Source organism: Eleginops maclovinus, chromosome 21, assembly GCF_036324505.1.
Source record: "Eleginops maclovinus isolate JMC-PN-2008 ecotype Puerto Natales chromosome 21, JC_Emac_rtc_rv5, whole genome shotgun sequence".
In the NCBI taxonomy this organism is placed as follows: Eukaryota; Metazoa; Chordata; class Actinopteri; order Perciformes; family Eleginopidae; genus Eleginops; species Eleginops maclovinus.
Window position 1 is genome coordinate 9,869,550 of NC_086369.1, and position 20,215 is coordinate 9,889,764.

Below are 20,215 nucleotides of genomic sequence, written 5' to 3' on the forward strand. Positions count from 1 at the left end.
AATCTGTGTATTATTGTTTTTTATGTAAGACGTGAATTCAGTGTATGAAAACACCTGACAAGATTTCAAGTTTCATGTTAATACATTTATGTCGATTCATGGGAGGATATGCAGGACTGCGTCTGCTTCTCCTTGGCTGCATACTACATATTAAAGCTGCTGCTGCCCCCTGCTGTCTGCTGTGGATGCTGCATTGCTGCAAGAGAACTTATATGAGCCATACAAGTTTATTGCTGACAGTGACACTATTTAGTTTCGTGCAATATTATTTTAACAGACGCTGCAGACAGACAACGCTCACTTTTTGTAACACTTTCAAATAGCTAACTCCAATAATATCCCCAAACTTTCTTACAGCATCCATACAGGTGTCTTTTACCGAGAGGGCTTTTGTTTTGAAAATACTTCCGAGAGTGGCCCCACCCCTATCTCAAATTATAATTTGACAATTTAGTAAGATAAAAAGCAAAGATGAAATGAACAAAAAATAAAAAACACTGGATGGGCTTTTCTGTTTACTAGTTTAAAAAAGAAAACATATGAAACGAAGGTAACATGGACTGTCGAGTAGTCTCTGAGTAAGAACCGTGAGGGGCGCGGCCTCCACTCCGGCTCCCTGCTGCTCTCTGCTCTCTGAGTCTGTACCGGGAGGACCGTCCATCCACAGCGGCGGAGATGGCGGACCCCGCATCGGAGACCACCATCAAGGTGGTGTGCCGGTTCAGGCCGCTGAACAAGTCGGAGGTGGCCCGGGGAGACAAGTATGTCCCGAAGTTTCAAGGGGAGGACTGTGTGCAGATGGGGGTGAGTGTGTTTTCAGCTCTGGGATGAAAAGTTTAACTCCATTCATGGCTATACTTCTTCCACTTTTCATACGGGAAGGCCATAACATTGATAATAATTAAGTGTTCTGAACTGTATAAATTGTATTGCTGCTAAATGTTTCCCTCTCTGTTTTTAATGTATCTTTAGTGTTTCAAATAACATTAGAGCAGTATTTAATGTGATAACCTGAAAGTGGTTTGAGACCAAACTTAATACAAGATTCTTAATTTAATGAGCCTTTCCAACACATTTTCTGAATCACTCTACTGAAGAGAAATAATATTGTTTACTGTGTAATTTATGTTGCTTTCAATTTTACTTATGTAATTTAAATTGTGGTGTTTTAGTCGTGTTTTTCCTTCAGTAAAGTGTAGGCCTAGCTCATATACAGCTTTTCAGAGGGCCGATAAAGTCATGGGAGAAACAATTTAAACACTGTGTAAATCAGCCTTTTTCCCATCTTTCACCAGTATAAATGTCCACAAGTCAAGCTTAAACATGCCAGTTTCAACACAGTCTCATCCGTTTCACTTGTCTTTTTTTTTTTTTAACTCCACCTGCACTCAATTAGCTCAGCAGTAAGCTAATTGGAGGTTAGGCCTACTGCTAACTTTAGCAAGAGTCGTTTAGCATTTATTAAGCATTATTACTTTCCTTAACAACTGGATTTAGCTGCATATGAAGGACTGAGTCCCTCACCACGTTATTGATATTGTCTCAGTATTGTTAATATTTGTGGATTTCCTTTTACTCTTATTGTCAAATAGATGAAGCTCAAAACTGGATTTAGATTTATTTTTAATTTCATTGACGTTGAGTCCAGCTACCTTCCTTATTTTGAAGGCCAATAGTCCATATTCCTGAATCCTTACAAACACTCCAAATATTCCATCCCTTACAGCTAATCGAATATCCGGACTAAGGCTGAGTTATGAATGCCTATTGCTGTTTAGTAATATGGAAATTAATTTTGGCATGTGTAACCCATCACTGCATTCACCTCTTCTCAGGGTAAACCGTACTACTTTGACCGCGTGTTCCAGTCCGATACAACTCAGGTGCAATTCTACAACGCTGTGGCTCAGAAGATTGTTAGGGGTAAGATGTACTTTAGAATACAGATGCTGTTTCAAAGACTCACGTACAAAAAAACAAAACAGAAACACAAGCCTTAACCTCAAATGTGCTATTTCTTTGTCTTGATGTGTACAGATGTGTTGGAAGGCTACAATGGGACGATATTTGCATATGGGCAGACATCCTCTGGGAAAACACACACAATGGAGGTAATTGTTTTATCTTTTTTCACTACTGGACAAAACTAAAAAGAAATAGTGGCTGGAAATCCAAAAATTCTATGCTGTCTATTAACGTTTTTAATACAATTGTCTTCTAAAGGGGGTCCTCCATGACCAAGCCATGATGGGAATCATTCCCAGAATTGTTCAAGACATTTTCAACTACATTTATTCCATGGATGAGAACCTGGAGTTTCACATCAAAGTCTGTTAACATCTCAGTCAGGTGCTCATATGCTTTTAAATGTCAGGAATAACACGTTATAAAGTGTCACTTTGCTTTGCAGGTGTCCTATTTTGAAATCTATTTGGACAAAATCAAGGATTGTTTGGATGGTATGTTCGAAGCATCTTGTTATTTCTTCTATTTATCATTCGAACTCTAATGCAAACAACAAAGATTCAGACCTGGTGTTTCTTTTTCCTTCTCCTCCACAGTCACAAAGGTCAACCTCTCGGTGCACGAAGATAAAAACAGGGTGCCATATGTGAAGGTCGGAAACACAGGGGTTTATTTTTAGGTTGAGAAATGTTATTTGAGTTGCACCATGGATTGTTTCTGAAGTCACACAGCCACAAGTTTTTCGCTTGCCATTTGTAATGGTTTCACAATGAAAGGCATATATAAATGAATATGATCAAAACTACTGTGAACTGCATGGTAAGAAAAGGGCTACATAACAGAACACTGACAATCATTGATCTAAGTTCAATTTAATTAGATGGGGATAAAGAGAGAATCCATAATAAACCTAGATCATATAGTTACTTTCTTTTTAACTTTCACTGTGAAAGCATCAGCCTGATAGAGTAAGTCACAGTCTCATCAGCTAATAATTGTCTCTCTGTGAAGCCGATCTGCGGTGGGGCTGCTGAACACAGCGTGTCCTTGTGATTGCATGTGTCCCCAGGGGTGTACAGAGCGTTTCGTGAGCACTCCTGAAGAGGTCATGGATGCCATAGACGAAGGCAAAAACAACAGACATGTGGCTGTCACAAGTGAGTTCACACACTGAGCGCCTTTAAGGCTGCTGCTTCTCATGGGTTCAACCTCACTAAAGCTCCTGACTCCAGCGAGACTCTCATCCGCCCAAACGCTTTGTGTGTGCAAGCCACGTACAAAAAGAGAGAGGAAAAGTGAAGTATATCTTATTCTAAACCCATGGCTTAATCTGTAGCTAAACTAAGCTTAATTTGTTATATCTGGTATTTATCTATTATTATTATATTTGGTATATCTTCTGAAAATCCCAAACTCATTTAAATGCCGGCTGCTGGAGCTTGAATCCCCTTTTCATGTCTTCAACTTTTATACAGAACAGAGAGGTTTTATAACAGCACAACAGCCCCGCCTCTAGTCATTTCACATGACTTCTTTCTATGCAAAAATGTCCCAGTTTGAAATTAATAAAGTAATTCTTATCTTATTATATGCATCTGCTATTTTCTGAAATGTAACATTTGTCATGATCTAATCTGTAAGCATAAGACATGACCTTTTTAATACCAATACAACAGCAACAAAAACAAGTTTAATAGGTGTTAGGGTCCTTTGGCCAATAAAATAGGTTTATTTGTATTGCACATTTCAGCAAGAGGCAATTCAAGGTGTTTACAAAAAAACCCATTAAGATATAGTGAAACCGAAACACATTATAAACTGACATTACAATGCAACTCAAACAAGCTCAAATAGATAAGGAAAGGTTTACAATAGAATAATTAAAGATGTACTGCAGTGTTTAAAGATCAAATGATCAAATAACAATAATCCTTTTCCATAATGCTTCTGGTTAACATTATTATTAGTTCACATTCCCTGACTTATTTTCCAATGTCCAAACGGAAACAACAGGAATATTTGGGTGTATTTATGTATCTTATTGTCATGTTGACTTTACTAAGCTCATATGCTGCATGTGACGTTAGAGAGTCATTAGCCATGTGCTCATGCTCTGTGGTAAAAGCTATCCCTTTTCAAACTGCCAAAATCATCGTCATGTGATTTATCTGATTCTTATTTTTTTCACCTTTTTAATTCAGTCCTTAAATATAGATTTAGTTCAAAAAGCAATCCTGACTAGTACAGTAAGAATATGTGTTTTCCTTACACTATAACAGGATAGGATTTTATGACTCGTCGTGAGAATTGAAGGCCTGAGAGTTTTTAAAGTGATAAAAATCAGATTGCATATTATTGGGGCTTGGAAAGTAGACTTACTCATCTTTTTAGGCCATTTATGAAAACAAATGTGCATACTTATTATTCTAAAATAATATTGTGTTTAATAGTCATTATTTATAACTGGAATTGCTCTACTTCTCATTAGTAATTAGGATTATTCATAAAGAATACTAATAATGTACAGCCCAATGCTTATTGTGTTTCTGTGTTTGTTTGTTTGTTTGTTTGTTTGTTTGTTTGTTTGTTTGTTTGTTTGTGGATGTGTCACACCTGTACGTCAGACATGAACGAGCACAGCTCCAGGAGTCACAGCATCTTCCTCATCAACATCAAGCAAGAGAACTCTCAGACTGGACAGAAGCTCACAGGCAAGCTGTACCTCGTCGACTTAGCCGGCAGTGAAAAAGTGAGTTTAACATCCTGCTCTCGCCATGTGCATTCTCTTCCAGATTCAGAAAACATTATAGTTGTTTATGAGATTTGTTTTGTTTTAAAGACATGGTTAATCCCATCCCATTCCATCCTTAAAATAATACATTTTTCCAAAGATAAAGTGTGCTTCCAGCCTTACTCTGAGACCTCTCCTGTGTGTGTGTGTGTGTGTTTCACAGGTGGGTAAAACAGGAGCAGAGGGCACAGTGCTGGATGAAGCCAAGATGATCAACAAGTCGTTGTCTTCACTGGGAAATGTCATCTCTGCTCTGGCGGAGGGCTCGGTGAGGCATTCAGCACGATCTCTGGGCTGTTGGGTTTTCAGAGTTGTGTTCAAAAGAGAGAGAATAGGATTCATCGTTTAGGATTAAATAGCAATAATAGTCATCTAAAACAAATAGCCTTTAAAACGATGATATTTTACCCCGTATAAATTAAATTTGGAAATATTCATTTTCTAATGAATGATCTCAGTAGGAACTCTGTATGTCCTGCTGATTGTAAACAGTGTCCTCTGTCAGGCTTATGTGCCGTACAGAGACAGTAAGATGACCCGGATCCTGCAAGATTCCCTGGGAGGGAACTGTCGAACCACCATGGTTATCTGCTGCTCCCCCTCTGCCTTCAATGACGCTGAGACCAGGTCCACTCTGCTGTTTGGACAGAGGTAACACACACACTAACAACATACCGACAAAATCTGTGAACCATACTACATGGAAATCATAGGAATCATTTCAATGTAAGTTACCAAATCTGTTCAAGTACAAACGCTAAATCGATAATGCATGTCAGACACTTTAATTACTACATTTCCATTGCAATGATGACAATAAACCATTTATTTCAGTATGAGATTTGACTTGTAGCAGTTCTGCAAAATTCTAAAGCTAAAATCAAACGATGTTCTGTATACTGTAGCACTACTAAACACCTTCTAGCTGTAGCTTCATATTTAACATCCAGACAGGAAAGAGATATCAATCCTTTCATCTAACTCTGTAAAGTCAAGCTTCCGTTTAAACGTCCTACTGACAAAGCTTGCTGTCAACTCCAGCTGTATCAGAATAAACACATGATTGTCTGCACTGCTTTGAAAAAATAGCCAAAGCTGCTGGGTATCTCATCTGTGACATCATTGATCTGAATGCTTATTAATGATAAAAGGCAGCCATCTTTAGGGAAAACAAAGACTGTGAAACCACAGCCTGTCAACAGATCTAGTGGTGTGAAGTAACATTTACTCAATTACTGTTCTTAGATAACATTTACTCAATTACTGTTCTTAGGTAACATTTACTCAATTACTGTTCTTAGGTAACATTTACTCAATTACTGTTCTTAGGTAACATTTACTCAATTACTGTTCTTAGGTAACATTTTTGAGGTACTTTACTTGAGTATTTCAAATGTTTGTTACTTTGAACTTCTACTCCACTACAATTCAGAGGTAAACATGTCATTTTACCCCACTACATTTATTTAACAACTTTCTTACTGGATTAAAGATGTGAAATAATTCAGACTTTAGTTCCTCCTGGAGTGAATTCACAAGCTACCCTGCAGTACACAAAGTATACTAGCTGCACCTTTACCAACTTTGGTAAACACATTAAAGTATCAATAATTATAGTCAAAGCATATGATAAATATTATTCTGAAATATAAGTACTAACTTTTGGTACTTAAAGTATATTTTGATGCCAATATTTTTGTACTTTTACTGGACTTACATTTTGATTGCAGGACTTTTACTTATAACAGAGTATTCCTACACTCTGGTACTTCTACTTTAACTCAAGTACAGGACTTTATCCACCTCTACGTGGCCGGGCTAGTGATATTACCTTCCTGTCTCACCAGGGCGAAGACCATCAAGAACACAGTGACTTTGAATGTGGAGCTGACTGCAGAGCAGTGGAAGAAAAAGTGGGAGAAAGAGAAGGAGAAGAACAAGACGCTGAAAAACACCGTCACATGGCTGGAGAACGAGCTCACCCGCTGGAGAGGCGGTAAGGACTGCACTGTAACAACCCAAATATATATTTGCTGCTTTGTGATATTTAAACAGAGGCTGATGAGCTTGAAGGAACTTACTCATACTAACAGAGTACAAATTCTAGCAATGGCCCAGCAAGTCTTTCTGATGCACAATCACTGAGAGTTTTCATGCCTTTTTAAAGCATTTAGATCACTGATGTCACGGAAGAGATACCCAACAACTTAGGCTCTGTCAAATGTTTAAAGCACTGCAGATAAACATGTGTTAATTCTGATACAGCTGGAGTTTACAGCCATCATAACTGTAGTTAGAATGAGTTTAAAAATAAGCAAAATAACTAAAACATTTAAAAATAAGCAAAATGACAAAAATGTTTCCCTTTCTTTTAGGTATTTGTTGCGTATGGTTATGGAGCTGAATCACACTGGTCCTATTTTTGGCTTAAAAATGACATGGCTAAAGAAAGACTTCTTTGTCTTCACACAAGCAATGACTCCTCAGAAATGTGCATGATCATGCCGGCCTTACACTGATCTAAAGAGCCGAGAAATATAGAGTTGTCAGAAGTCTCCCTCTTTAAAAGGAGAGGACGGTTAAGAGAGTGGCAGAAGATAGGGGGCTTCTCACCCACAGAGACCAAAGAAAGTTCATGCTGAATGGTGCTCATGTCCTTTCCTGCTGCCCCCTGCAGGAGAGACTGTGCCAGCGGAGGATCAGTTTGATAAAGAGAAGGCGAAAGAAGAGGTGCAGGCCCTGGACAGTGCGCTCAACAACGACAAGACAGCGCCCACACCGGCCCTCAGCGCCCTCCCCGCCCTTCCCGGGGTCAAACTCACAGATGCAGAGAAAGCGCAGTATGGGGCAGAAATGGCCAAGATGTACAAAGAGATGGATGACAAGGTGAAAAAACTGTTGTTGGCATTGTTGATATGACCTAAAACATGTGGTGTACACACACACCAACAGTGGCTACGGCTGCAGATTGACTAACTGCATGCTAGTGTCTGTAGTGTGGTATCCTTAATTGTCTAGTCAAATAATGCCTTACACTTGAATTTAACAAAGCTCTTGAAATATTAGATGTTACTTTTTGGCATTTACAAATCAATCACAACAATATCCCCTGATTTCACATCATCAGGATATGACATATGTATATATTAACTATATACCTGCATGCTGATCGAAATATATTGTAAAAGAAATAGTGTTTAGTGGGAAGTTAAAAATATAAACCGTGTAAGCTACTTGGATTGTATAGTGAGTTGCTACCAGTCTCTCTATATTAAGTTAGGGGGCGTGGTGGCGAAATCTGTAGGGACTTGACTTGGGAACCGGAAGGTCACCGGTTCAAGTCCCCGAACTCCAAGTGCTACTGACGTGGCCCTGAGCAAGGAACCGTACCCTACACTGCTCCCCGGACGCTTTACACTGCTCCTCACACTAGAATGGGTCAAATGCAGAATCTACATTTCCCCTTTGTGGGACAATTAAGGGGATCTTTCTTCAAATGTTTATGTATCATTAATATTGAATCGTATGATAAATATTAAAATGTATAAACTATAGTATCAAGTTATTCAAATGTGTATGGACAACAATCACTTTTGCAACTAATAATTGGATTTCAAGATACTAAATTAGAGATATTTCTGTGTTATTTCCACCTGTGTTGTCCTTTTGTACCGTATCCTAGCCTGTAGCATATGAAGATAATTAAGCATTGTATGTGCACGCTCATGCTGACGACTTTGAAATGAATTCCTTCCCTCCCACATTAATCATATGACCAACAAATCCATCCTTCTGCATTAAACCTGCCTGCCTCCTATGCATGCAACAAGTTTCCTAAATTATGCTAAATCTAAAAATGTATACCATTGCCACTTTTGGTAAAACACTTTATTAGTTTGAACAATTTTTGGTGAACATCATAAATATTACTACCAGTGTGCAAAAATAAATAAATCACACACACACACAGTCAAGAGATGTCAATCAAAAGTCTATTCTGCTTTACCTCCTCTTTTGTCTGATTTATTATTAATGTGCATAATAAAATAACAATGAAGGAAATATAGATGATGGAATGTTCAGATGTAGTTTTATACATAGTTTTTAAAAATGAGATTAGCATTTAGTCCTTCTTACACGTGATATTTCGATTGGTCAGTAGATGGCGTGATTGACTGCTGTTCACTAACTGCATGTAGTGGAAATAAGTTGTGCACTTTTATTATTTTTTCTCTTTCATTTTCACAATTCTTACCCTTTTTCCAGGATGAAGAGATCAACCAGCAGTCTCAGGAGTTAGAGGCACTGAAGGAGCAGATGTTGGACCAGGAGGAGGTGACACAACTCCCTCCTTACCCTCCCCCTCCCCTTCCTTCCAAATAGCCCTACAGCCATTCCTGTTAGCACAAATCCGGTCTGACAGCTTATGGCAGCCCATTAGTATCCCTGCAGGAGAGGTCAGATTGTAGCTCACCCTAGTAATAGTTGAGCCCCTACAGATGGAACACATGAGGTTTGTTAGCTGTACCGCACTGTAACTCGTAGACCCCCGAATGAACTCTACTCCCCTTGCACCCTTCTCCCTCCCCAGGCTGAGCATCACTGTCTTATCTTCACTCCCTATCCTCAACCATAGCTTTTATCCTCCTCCCGGCGGGATCACGACACCCTGCAGACTGAACTGAACCGGCTGCTGGCAGAGAACGAAGCCTCCAAGGAGGAGGTGAAGGAGGTGCTGCAGGCGCTGGAGGAGCTGGCCCTCAACTATGACCAGAAGAGTCAGGAAGTGGAGGACAAAGCGCAGGAGTTTGAGGCTCTCAGTGAGGAGCTTAACGAGAAATCGGTACTTATTCTATGCAGAATCCATCAGATGATATGCCACTGTCACAAATCATGTGATCCCCTGGTGAGTATTTATATCTATCCCCATCCACCACCAGAGCTCCTTGGCCTCCATTGACTCTGAACTGCAGAAGCTGAAGGAGATGACCAACCACCAGAAGAAGAGGTTCACTGAGATGATGTCATCATTACTCAAAGACCTGGCTGAGATAGGCATCGCCGTGGGAAGCAATGACATTAAGGTTACCAGCCAAACTGTTTGAAATTCAGAAATATCCTAGAAACTAAGAGCCATGATTGCCTGTAGCTGAAACATACCCTGCATGCATTACATGTGTCTTTTGGGACACGTTTCCAGTTTTTTGTCTTTGTTTGCATTGTATTAGGGCAATATTTGCTCAAATAAGGAGTGGATTTTTGTAAAGCTGCCGCAAACATCCATTCATATAGTCATTTAGTTCATTTTCTTCGAAAGAATATGCTGAATGAAAACGATTGTTAGCTGCAGCCCTAGTTGTCAATATTCTGATGTCTTTCCCTTTAATTTTCTGTTGACAGTTTTTTCTGTAAATGACACTTTATGTATATTTGGCTGTAATAGTTAATCTGTGGTTTTCAGTTAATCATTTATTGACATTTTCAAAAAAGACTTGAAAATTGGAAGGTCACTTATAGCTACAGACAAACTGGCAAAAATGGCTACTAAAAGTTTCCTCTTTTTCCCCCCCAGCAACACGAGAGCAGCGGTCTCATCGATGAGGAGTTCACCATGGCCCGCCTCTACATCAGTAAGATGAAGTCCGAGGTGAAGACGATGGTGAAGCGCAGCAGGCTGCTGGAGAGCTCAAAGGCCGAGAACACCCAGAAGATGGATGAGACGGAGGGTGAGCTGATCGCCTGCCAGCTTCGCATCTCCCAGGTAACCGCTGCCTCATGGATACTGTCTCCATCGTGACAAATATGTCAATTACTTAAAAAAGAGCAGAAGTGGAGCTTGTTGTGCTTTTGCATATCTATGGATTTCTTAGTTTAAAAAGAGTTTTAACTAGTTTTCATGACTCTTGTATTTCCCTGTTGGTGTCCAGTATGAAGCTAAGATCAAGTCCCTGACAGACAGCCTCCAGAATGCAGAGCAGAAGAAACGACAGCTGGAGGAAACGGTGGACTCTCTCAATGAGGAAATAGTTCGGATTAGAGCCCAAGGTAAGCATCACTCACTGTGCTGTCAAAAAACAAATCCACAATAACCATTCAACGCTCCAAAGCGCATTAAAAGGTTGTGAAATCAAGTTAAAGTCAAATAACACTGCAATTTTAGGATGTCTTTCCAGTCAGGGAGTAAACTGCAAGAAAATCACAGTTGTCATATTGATGATGCATTTTCTGAAATTTTTTCAAGCAACCTTAAAGTTTTTTTGAGTAATTTAGTCTTTATTTATTTATCTTTATTTTAGTTGAATCTTCTTATATATGTAATAATTACACATACTTAGTTAATCCTTAAACACATACTTATACACAATAGAAATAGCACAATTGTGGACTTTGACGTCTTGGAGATAAATCTAAGCAGATGTGTTCTTTAACGCTTAATTGATATTTCTACTGTTAGAACTCAAAATAAAATAAATATCAGCTTTTTTCTTTGCTTTTGTTCTCACTGTGGACATTATATGTTGTAGCAGTATTCACAGAATGATAGTGATACCTTATCAGCTCTTTTGCTTCCAGAGAAAGTCAACACCATGGAGAAGGAGAACGAGATCCAGTCTGCCAATGAAGTCAAGGTACTGTCTCCCTAAGCTGTCCGTTACAGGTGTGGTCTCCTTATACAAATGGTAACTGTAGCTGTATGTGTGTCTGTCTTCAGGAAGCTGTGGAGAAGCAGATCCAGTCTCACCGAGAGACCCATCAGAAGCAGATCAGCAGCCTGAGAGATGAGCTGGACAACAAGGACAAACTCATGACAGAGCTCCAGGAGTAAGGCATCACCAACACTAGTCTATCGAATTGTTTTAAGAGTACAGTACTGATGCTGTTACCCACATGTGTGTAGTCTGAACCAGAAGGTCATTCTGGAGCAGGAGCGGCTGAGGGTTGAGCATGAGAAGCTGAAGGCTGCAGACCAGCAGAAGAGCCGCCAGCTGCAGGAGCTCACGTAATGCCTCCATGTATACTCAATGGGCAGTGTCTTCACGTCCCACAACATTTATTCAGTAACGTCAATTTCTCATTCTGCAGAGTGATGCAGGACAGGCGGGAGCAGGCCAAACAGGACCTGAAGGGACTGGAGGACACTGTGGTCAGTTACTGCTATCCCCATTTCAATCTGCTCATTTAAAGGGGTAGCTCATCCAAAATTAGGATAAAAATACATGTTTATTTTAATTAAAATGACGTTAAAGGAATTACATTAATTGGTCATTGTTGAGTTCAAGAATTGATAGAAGGGATGTTTGCACAAATGCAACTGCAACATGTCAATCCAGCAACGGTGTCCCGTTTGAAACAGAAATAATAGAACATACTGAAATCCTTTTTTGTGTAGACTGTTATACTTCCACAATGCAATGCACAACTTAATTGTCTAATTAATTCTGGATGGGTGTATCACAGTTTCAAAGCCTTGTATCAGCCTTTCAAAGGACTCTCTCTTTGGGAAGTTGAAGTCCTTTGAACAATTTCATGTTGCAGATTGATTTTCTTTGCATGGGACATTGGCACATATTGTTTAATTTCACATAAAATGAGCATTGTATGAATTGTAAAATATGCTGAATTGTTATACACAACAGGAACTGCAAAAAATTAGAACACCACACTTAAATATATAGTTTGGATTTCAGATGAGGTCAACTTCTGGTAAGGCAGGTGTCCTTAGAATCAAACACATCTGAATATCTCCTCAGGACAATTACTGTATGAGGATTAAGCCACGCAACTCACATCAGCAAAAGTGCAAATTATCCACGAAGTAAAGTAGATGTTCTTTATTTACATTAACTTGATTTATGGCATTTAACTTTGATGTACCATCCACAAATGATTGGAACACATTTTCTATACTAAGATACAGCTGGAAATGGGTCACTGATTTCTTTATTAAACAAAATACTATTTACTACACTGGTGTTTGGTCAGAAGCAGGAATCCCAGGGGACAAATCCTGGAGCAAATCTGTGTGAAGCAACCCTTTTTATGTTTGTTTTTTCTGAAGTGGGTTTTCTTGCTGTCCCACAGGGCCGAGAGCTGCAAACACTCCACAACCTAAGAAGGCTTTTTGTCCAAGACTTGGCCACTCGTGTCAAAAAGGTAAAGGCCTGTCAGTGTGTACACATCCTCTTGTTCTCTAGAAGCTGCTCATGGTACCCTATCATCCTCCTGTGATCTGGTTTCTCTGTGATTTCATCTATCTATCGTAATATCACATCCCCTGTTGCCCCAACCTCCACATTTACCTGGAAGGAGACACACAGAGGCGTAGTGTGCTCATGCACCGGCTGCACTCCATTTAATTTGCACCGTGATGAAATTTTAATGAATCCAGGGAACACAACCGAAAGTGTGTGCAATAAGTAGGCCATCTGATTCTTCAAAGGTAGCAGCTGTAAATTAGGGACCCAGACTCAGCATGGCGCTCATCTCCAGCACTCAAGCTGAGGCTCCATGAGATAAACAAAAGCAAAGCATGCTTTTCTCTGGTACCCATCCCAAATCTACTTATCATCTCATTAAGCCACACATGGGTTGCTTTGGATTCAGAGGTTTTGGTTTTTATGGTTCTTTTTAGACTGTGTTACACTGGGATAAGTGAATGCAGAGGTACAACATGAATTGAAATCAGTGTACTGATAAAGCTGTGTTTCTGTAGAATGCTCAGGTGGATGGTGACACAGAAGGCAGCTCTGCGCATAAACAGAAGATCTCCTTCCTGGAGAACAACCTCGAGCAGCTCACCAAAGCTCACAAGCAGGTAAAAATACATACCAACACACCACAGTGCTTCCTCCCTGAACCTTTCGTGGACGTGATTTTCACCCGATTTGGTGTCTAAAGTCGACGTGCTCTCTGTGTCTTCCCACTCTTTGTTTCTCCCTCTGAAGCTGCTACGGGACAATGCAGACCTGCGTGGAGAGCTGCCCAAAATGGAAAAGCGCCTGAGGGCCACTGCTGAGCGGGTAAAAGCCCTGGAGGCGGCGCTGAAGGAGGCCAAAGAGAACGCAGCCCTCGACAGAAAGCGCTACGAGCAGGAGATGGAGCGCATTAAGGACTCTGCCAAGCCCAAAAACATGGGCAGGAGAGCCTCCATAGGTAAGGGACACACACACATGGAACTGTGTCAGCGTTTCTGAAGTACAAATACATTAATTCTATGAGATTTTCCAAGCAGTCTAATCCGAGAACAAACATTAAGTACTAAATGATAGCTGAATATGTAGCCAGTCAGGTGTTAGCTATCTATGCTTAGCTTAAAGACCAGAACCAGGGGAAAATGGCTATCCTGGCTCTGTCTAAACTTGACATATACACATTTAAAAAACAAACAAAGACATGGGAAATAAATAACATGTGGTGTGTCAGCCTGCTCTCTGTATGTGACTCCTTTCATCTCTCCGTTTCCAACCCAGCCAAGCCCATCAGACCAGGCCAGCTGCCGGGAGCGTCTCCCCTGATCCCCGGCCTCAATAGATCCAACCTCCTCCAGAACAACATCAGGGAGTCGGGCAACAGCAGGTGAGAGAAGAGGAGACACTCTTCATAGTAGCTAACAGGGGTGTAACGGTTCACAAACATTTTGGTTCGGTACGCACCTCGGTTTTTAGGTCACGGTTCGGTACGTTTTCGGTACAGCAGAAAAAATGATCACAAAGCATAAAATATTTTTGGGGGCTTTTTAATCATTATTAAACGGTGAATATTCTCTCAAATAAATACAACATATAATACAATAAATATTAAGTTGCAGCATTTCGTAAATGAACTGTGCTACTTGAACTGTACTGTACTATTCACATAAGCAGCTTGACATTAGGACTTGCTTGTCAGCTTGTACATTCATTGTATTTTCAGAAAAATTAACTTGTCCACATTGCTTGCAGAAAGGGCAGATCTGCTGGCACTAACAATGTCTCCTGCTGTGGAGAACACCCTCTCGCTAGGGCAGTGGTTCTCAAACTTTTACAGTCAGGCCTCCCTTGGGTAAAGGAAATATATTTCGAGCCCCCCCCGAACCCGGTTCCAACCTAGATTGGTAGGATGATTTGTATGTAGTTGTACAAACTTTACTTTTTCTCTGCTAATAATAACTACACACAAAGATCCAACTATAATTGTGTATGTTATTATGGATAGAACATAAACCACTGTGAAATTATTGGTATTTGTAATTTCTGTTATCTGTTTTAGGGAAAAACTAAACAAATTGGAAACAGAATAAAATGAATTAAAAATGTAATTAAAATTGCTTTATTTAATATATCGTGGATTCTGGGCTGCTAGCACATATATCATACCTGCAGTAAGTAACTAAGTACATTTACTAAAGTACTGTACTTAAGTACAATTTTGAGATACTTGTACTTGAGTATTTCAGGTTTTGCTACTTTGTACTTCTACTCCACTATAATTCAGAGGTAAATGATGTACTTTTACTCCACTGCATTTATTTAATACCTTTGGTTACTTTACAGATTTTGATTAATGGTGTGAAATATAATCAACCCTTAAATCAGACTTTAGTGTTACGAATATGTATACCGTTACACCCCTAGTAGCTCAATAAGAGGAGATATTTTATTTTCATTTGTATGTATTCGTATTCATATAACACCCCTAAAATGATAAAATGTCACTTAATTTCCATTCATTTTTTTCTGGTTGTCTTTACAGCCCCTGAAGATGGAGCAGTCACCCAAGTAACATCTCCTAGCTCCAGAGATATTTTCATTACAGAGATTTTGAACTTTCACCTGAAACCACTGCACCACTCTTCCTGCATCAAAGTGTGTATATAAATATATATAACTGTATATAAGAATGGCATATACTGTGCAGACAAACCTCTACAATGTCCACATCAGTGCCTTGCAAAATCAACACATAATGCAACACGTTTTTCTGTCGGTAGCAGATGTAAGAGTAAAAAAATAGTTTTGGTTAAGCCCAGTTGTTGTTTTTTAACTGTACTTGTATGAACACAAGACACTGTTCTGCCAATACTTAAATGTCATCCGCAGATGATTGTGATAATCTTTCATAATCATTCAAAAGTGTACTCCATAGTGGTGGCTCAAAATGACGCTCCCATTTGTTTTGCTGAAAGAGCAAGTGTATGCATGCTTTGCCTTTTTATTTTATTATGTCTTATTGTTTGTCGCATGCTTGATACTATTGCTAAAAGCCCTTAGCTCCTCAGCTTCCCAGAGATGATTTGACTCGGGAGCTGCACTCTTGAGTTTGGGCTAATGACAGGAAGAGCACTATCAGTGGGGAGATGCATTCCTAATTTATGCCTGATAGCTGCAGGCACTTTGTTTGGTTAAACATTAATTATGTTTTGTTTTGAATGGATTCAGACTGGATTTACATTAGGAAAGTGGATGATTGATACTTTCTTACCCTCCTGAAATACACTATAAGTGCAATGACATCCTATTACTGTTCAGATATTAAAGGTAAAGGTTTAAAGGTCTCCTATTATGCTACATTTGAACAATATATTGTAGGGCAATATCTATACAAAACTTGTCTGTGACGTGTTTTGCTCAAAATACCAAACGGATCACCCATTGTAGCATGCATCATCCCCCTCTATTTCAGCCCTGTTCCTGAAGTGCTGATTCTGTGACTGTCGCTTTAAATTTGAGCTGAGCTGAAGCTGGCCACGCCCCCTTTGCAGCGTCGTGCAGTTCTTTCTCCTCTGTGAAAGTTTTTCTACCAGGAGAAGATACTCAGCTAAACGCTGCCGTGATTAAACGCCATATTATGTTCCAAACCACATCAAGCATTATTTCTGAAACACTTCTCAGTGTTTACCACTAGAACAGTGATATTATATGTATTATATATACAACAACTCTAAGTCCCTCCTGCATACATCCTGCTGAACACACAGACACACAGAAGTGCTGTGGAGGGGGCTCGTGACTGTATATGCTGGATGATAGGTTTGGACGTGTCACGTGGGCAGGACGTTAGCAGGAGTTCAATGTAAAGCCAGCCCACATTTCAGTTATGACATCATAACCGAAGCAAATCTGGATCAGCTTGTTTGTACCCCCGTTTTTAGAGATGTGGGTAAGGAGGAAAAGAGAGAGTTGTATTTTCTGACACGTTGTGAGTCTCCTTACACACCGGGGACACATATTTATGTATAAAAAATATCAAAAAGTGCATTTTCCATAATAGGGGACCTTTAAACAAATAATGGCATAACTTAAGTGTTTTGGTTCCTTAAAGGCATCTTCTGTCTTGCTGAAATAACCCTTTGCTTATCATGCTAATCAATTTTCTTAAAATGAATGTACCACTGGAAGTATTATAGATGATTTAATATTGAGAATCGAAATGATTGTAACCGCACTGTACACGTACTGCACAAGAAGGCCAACACTGCAGCATATTTTCACCTGAGTTTTTTGTAGACTTTGACCTCACGTCAATTTCTTTTCTCTAGAGATAATAAATTTAAATTTAAAAGCTTTTTGTGGTTCATTTATCCATCTTCCATGAGTGGATTTCAATATATTTAGACATCTTTTTTCCATCGGTGTAAGATTATTGGTTTTAAAGTGTTGTCCAAAGAAACACTGCATGCTCAAGACAAGTTGGAATGTTCTGCATTAGGCAATGATTTTTGAATAACTGCTATCTTGTTCAAATGTGTTGAGTGTTTTTTTTTTTTTAAATAAATGGTAAGCCTTTAAACTTGTTCATATGCCAATAACTTCACATTATCAGTCCTTAAGCCTCAGAACAGAACTGAATATCAGTAGAATAACAAATGTTCACGAGTGTCACTTCCCCCCTTACACCAATAGGGTGTGCTTTTACACAAATATGCTAATACACAAGGAGAAGTGATGTGTTTAAATAAGCATGCAGACGTTCATACATTATTCTGAAGTAATGTAAACTTGGAGTTTTATTGCCTAAGGCTTATTTCAGTCCTTCTATAGTCTGAGCGTTCTTCAATGAAGACTTGCGGAGTTCCTGGATCATCTAAGCACTAAATCATTCATGATCCTGCTGGATGGTGAGACTCCCTGCTGGGATTGCCAGATAGAGCCTGGCTGAGGAGATAGAGGGGCATCTTGACATGTTTATCCTACACATTTTAATTATGTTTAATGGTTTTAGGAAATGAGCAATGGAATCCCATCAATAATGTGAACAAACAAATAAGCCAGCAAACTCCAGAAATAGGTATTCCTATACTTGCGTTGAATTTTCAGGAGGGAAAGTTAATTTTAGATGATTAGAGATTTAACATAAGCGGACCCTGTCTTTGGAAACACCGGTCAGTGGGGTGTTGAACCTGGAGGGGGCAGGCCGCCCGCAGGGATCTGGAAGCCGTCTATCAGTGCTGACAGACGGGTGGGGTGGGAGTGATAGAACCGCGTCTGCACGGTTAAAGCCCACAATGCGTCATGCTGAACCAAAACTCACAGACTAAACCGGATCTTAGGAATGTGCTTTCAAAATAAAAAATAAAATTTAAGTAAGGTAATCTGTGTATGCAAAGAAACATTGCAATGTTTTATAATGGCAACACTTGATCCCATATGGAGACATTACTTTAAAATATATAATAGCACCGTTTAGGGGCTAAGGCTTTTTGGGCACATTCAACATTCTTGGATAAAAATGTACCTTACAGTGTTATATCTTTAACATGTATTATGATTAAAGTTGTAAACACAATTCTAGTTACTGCCCATGTGTGTATGACTCAGAATATATACCTTACATTATATTAGTGACTTTTAGTGACATTTCAGCAAGCTTACCGAGCAAAGCATTAGTTGACTTTGGATGGATAAGGAATATCAGTATAAACATAGAATATAGCCTAGGTAATATCAATTGTATTATGTTGTATGGATTTACATTCAAGGAATCACTTCTTGTTGATTTGAAATAGCAAAACCACTACTGGCAACATACCCACACCTGTGCGAAAGAAAAAACAAAATCAGGAAAATCCTAAATACATTTGACTACACAGCAATCATGTTTATATTTTTTTGTATTTCTTCATTATTTTCATCTCCTCTGCTGTAATGCCAAGCCCCAAATAATATTTAAAAAAAAAACTCAAGCCAGGTTCTTCAATTAAAGCTCTTACTTTGAAGGCTGTGACCGGATATGTGTTGTGTTGACGCAGTGAGCTTGGCAACTGAAGAGAGGCGGGGGATTGCGAACAGACCGACTGACTGGAGGTCTGATGCGGACTTAGTTGGAGAGGCAGACACTGAATTAGGGGGGAAAAGTTCCTTCTTACTACCCATACGGTCGACGCAGAACACAGAGAGACACCCCTGGAGTTTTGTAAAGGTAGGTATGTTTGAATGTTGTGCGTGGCTTCTCCGTTCCCTGGTCAGCGACAGGCTATTGGCTTCTGACGGAGTTACTTTGTTGCTATGCACGCTGTTGCAGAACGGAGGGCTTGTATCCGAGTGAACCTGCAGTGCTTTTGTCCAGGCACGAAGCCTCTGGAAATGTTCACTCAAATGCCTCACACTGGAAAAATATCCTAAATAGGAACACTGTGTTTTGCTTGTGTTTGTCTTAGATATTTAAACAGCTAGGTAATTATTACCTTCCACGTGATAGCATCAGTCTGAGTGGTACGCACCTACAGATTTGGTGGGCTTGTTTTCTCGCGGTGTGCTTGGACATTTGTCCCCGTTTAGGTGTGCTTTCTCCGGCAGGCACGACCACTTACCCTCCCCTCGCTCCTGGGAATCCTTGGTCATGTCGAGTCAGGGACCTTTGTTATGATTGCACATGGATTAAACTCCTTTGTGCTGTATTTCTGCGGGGCTTGAAGGGACCCTGCCCCCCACCCATGGGCTATGCCCCCCCTCACCACCGCCCCAGGCATGCTCTGGCCGCTCAGCCCCTGCGATTTGTAGACCGTAGCTGCTTGTTTTCAACAGTGCATAATTGCCAAAGGACTGTTTTGAACTCAGTGCATATCCATATGCATCAAATAACCCGCATAGATGAAAGTGAACGCGGCAGCACATGCTGAGTGGATGCTGCTTGGCCACATCTGTTTTGAATGAAGCACAGGGACAAAGGCAGTCAGGGTCTAAGGATGTTTTGCTGCTACAGTGGCTGGTCTGCAGATGTATGCAGACAAAAGCACATGTCGTGATTCCTGTGTTGATGCATTGCATACCTTCATGTGTTGCCAGATTGAGTGCTAGTTTTTGAACATTCTGTTGCAGAGATTTGCCATAATGCCACTTACACACGTGTCTTATACATGACACTGATTTCTGCACGTTCCTGTTATACACCAGGAGCGTTTTCCAATCTGTTTGATTTACATTTTCTGCAGTAGTTGTCACTATTATGATTTTCTCTCATCTGATTGGTTGATGTTTTCCA

The 20,215-nt window shown here is 39.9% G+C and overlaps 2 protein-coding genes across 11 annotated transcripts in view; both read left to right on the forward strand.

Annotated features, from left to right (window-relative positions):
* The first annotated feature begins 675 nt into the window (after nucleotides 1–675).
* Nucleotides 676–17,524, forward strand: LOC134883716 (kinesin-1 heavy chain-like). The gene is made up of 26 exons (XM_063912109.1): nucleotides 676–804; nucleotides 1,836–1,923; nucleotides 2,038–2,111; nucleotides 2,224–2,328; nucleotides 2,411–2,459; nucleotides 2,562–2,617; nucleotides 3,035–3,122; nucleotides 4,590–4,714; nucleotides 4,920–5,024; nucleotides 5,262–5,407; nucleotides 6,604–6,752; nucleotides 7,434–7,642; nucleotides 9,023–9,091; nucleotides 9,393–9,599; nucleotides 9,697–9,840; nucleotides 10,329–10,517; nucleotides 10,684–10,801; nucleotides 11,330–11,385; nucleotides 11,469–11,578; nucleotides 11,655–11,756; nucleotides 11,840–11,900; nucleotides 12,839–12,910; nucleotides 13,470–13,571; nucleotides 13,702–13,909; nucleotides 14,227–14,332; nucleotides 15,488–17,524. The coding sequence occupies exons 1-26, from the start codon at nucleotides 676–678 to the stop codon at nucleotides 15,492–15,494; spliced, it is 2,874 nt and encodes a 957-aa protein (XP_063768179.1). The 3' UTR covers nucleotides 15,495–17,524.
* A 1,483-nt stretch (nucleotides 17,525–19,007) lies between these two features.
* Nucleotides 19,008–20,215, forward strand: part of arhgap12b (Rho GTPase activating protein 12b) — a 51,034-nt gene continuing 49,826 nt past the window's right edge. For all 10 annotated transcript variants that reach the window (XM_063873822.1, XM_063873829.1, XM_063873821.1 and 7 more), the window contains exon 1: nucleotides 19,008–19,153. The gene's annotated coding sequence lies outside the window, so the exon portion shown is untranslated. The remainder of the gene's footprint in view (nucleotides 19,154–20,215) is intronic.

Coding starts and splice junctions, on each gene's coding strand:
- LOC134883716 (XM_063912109.1), top strand. CDS start 676: ATGGCGGACCCCGCATCGGAGACCACCATCAAGGTGGTGTGCCGGTTC. Junction 5,025..5,261: donor CTGCTCTGGCGGAGGGCTCG/GTGAGGCATTCA, acceptor GTCCTCTGTCAG/GCTTATGTGCCGTACAGAGA. Junction 13,572..13,701: donor TCACCAAAGCTCACAAGCAG/GTAAAAATACAT, acceptor CTCCCTCTGAAG/CTGCTACGGGACAATGCAGA.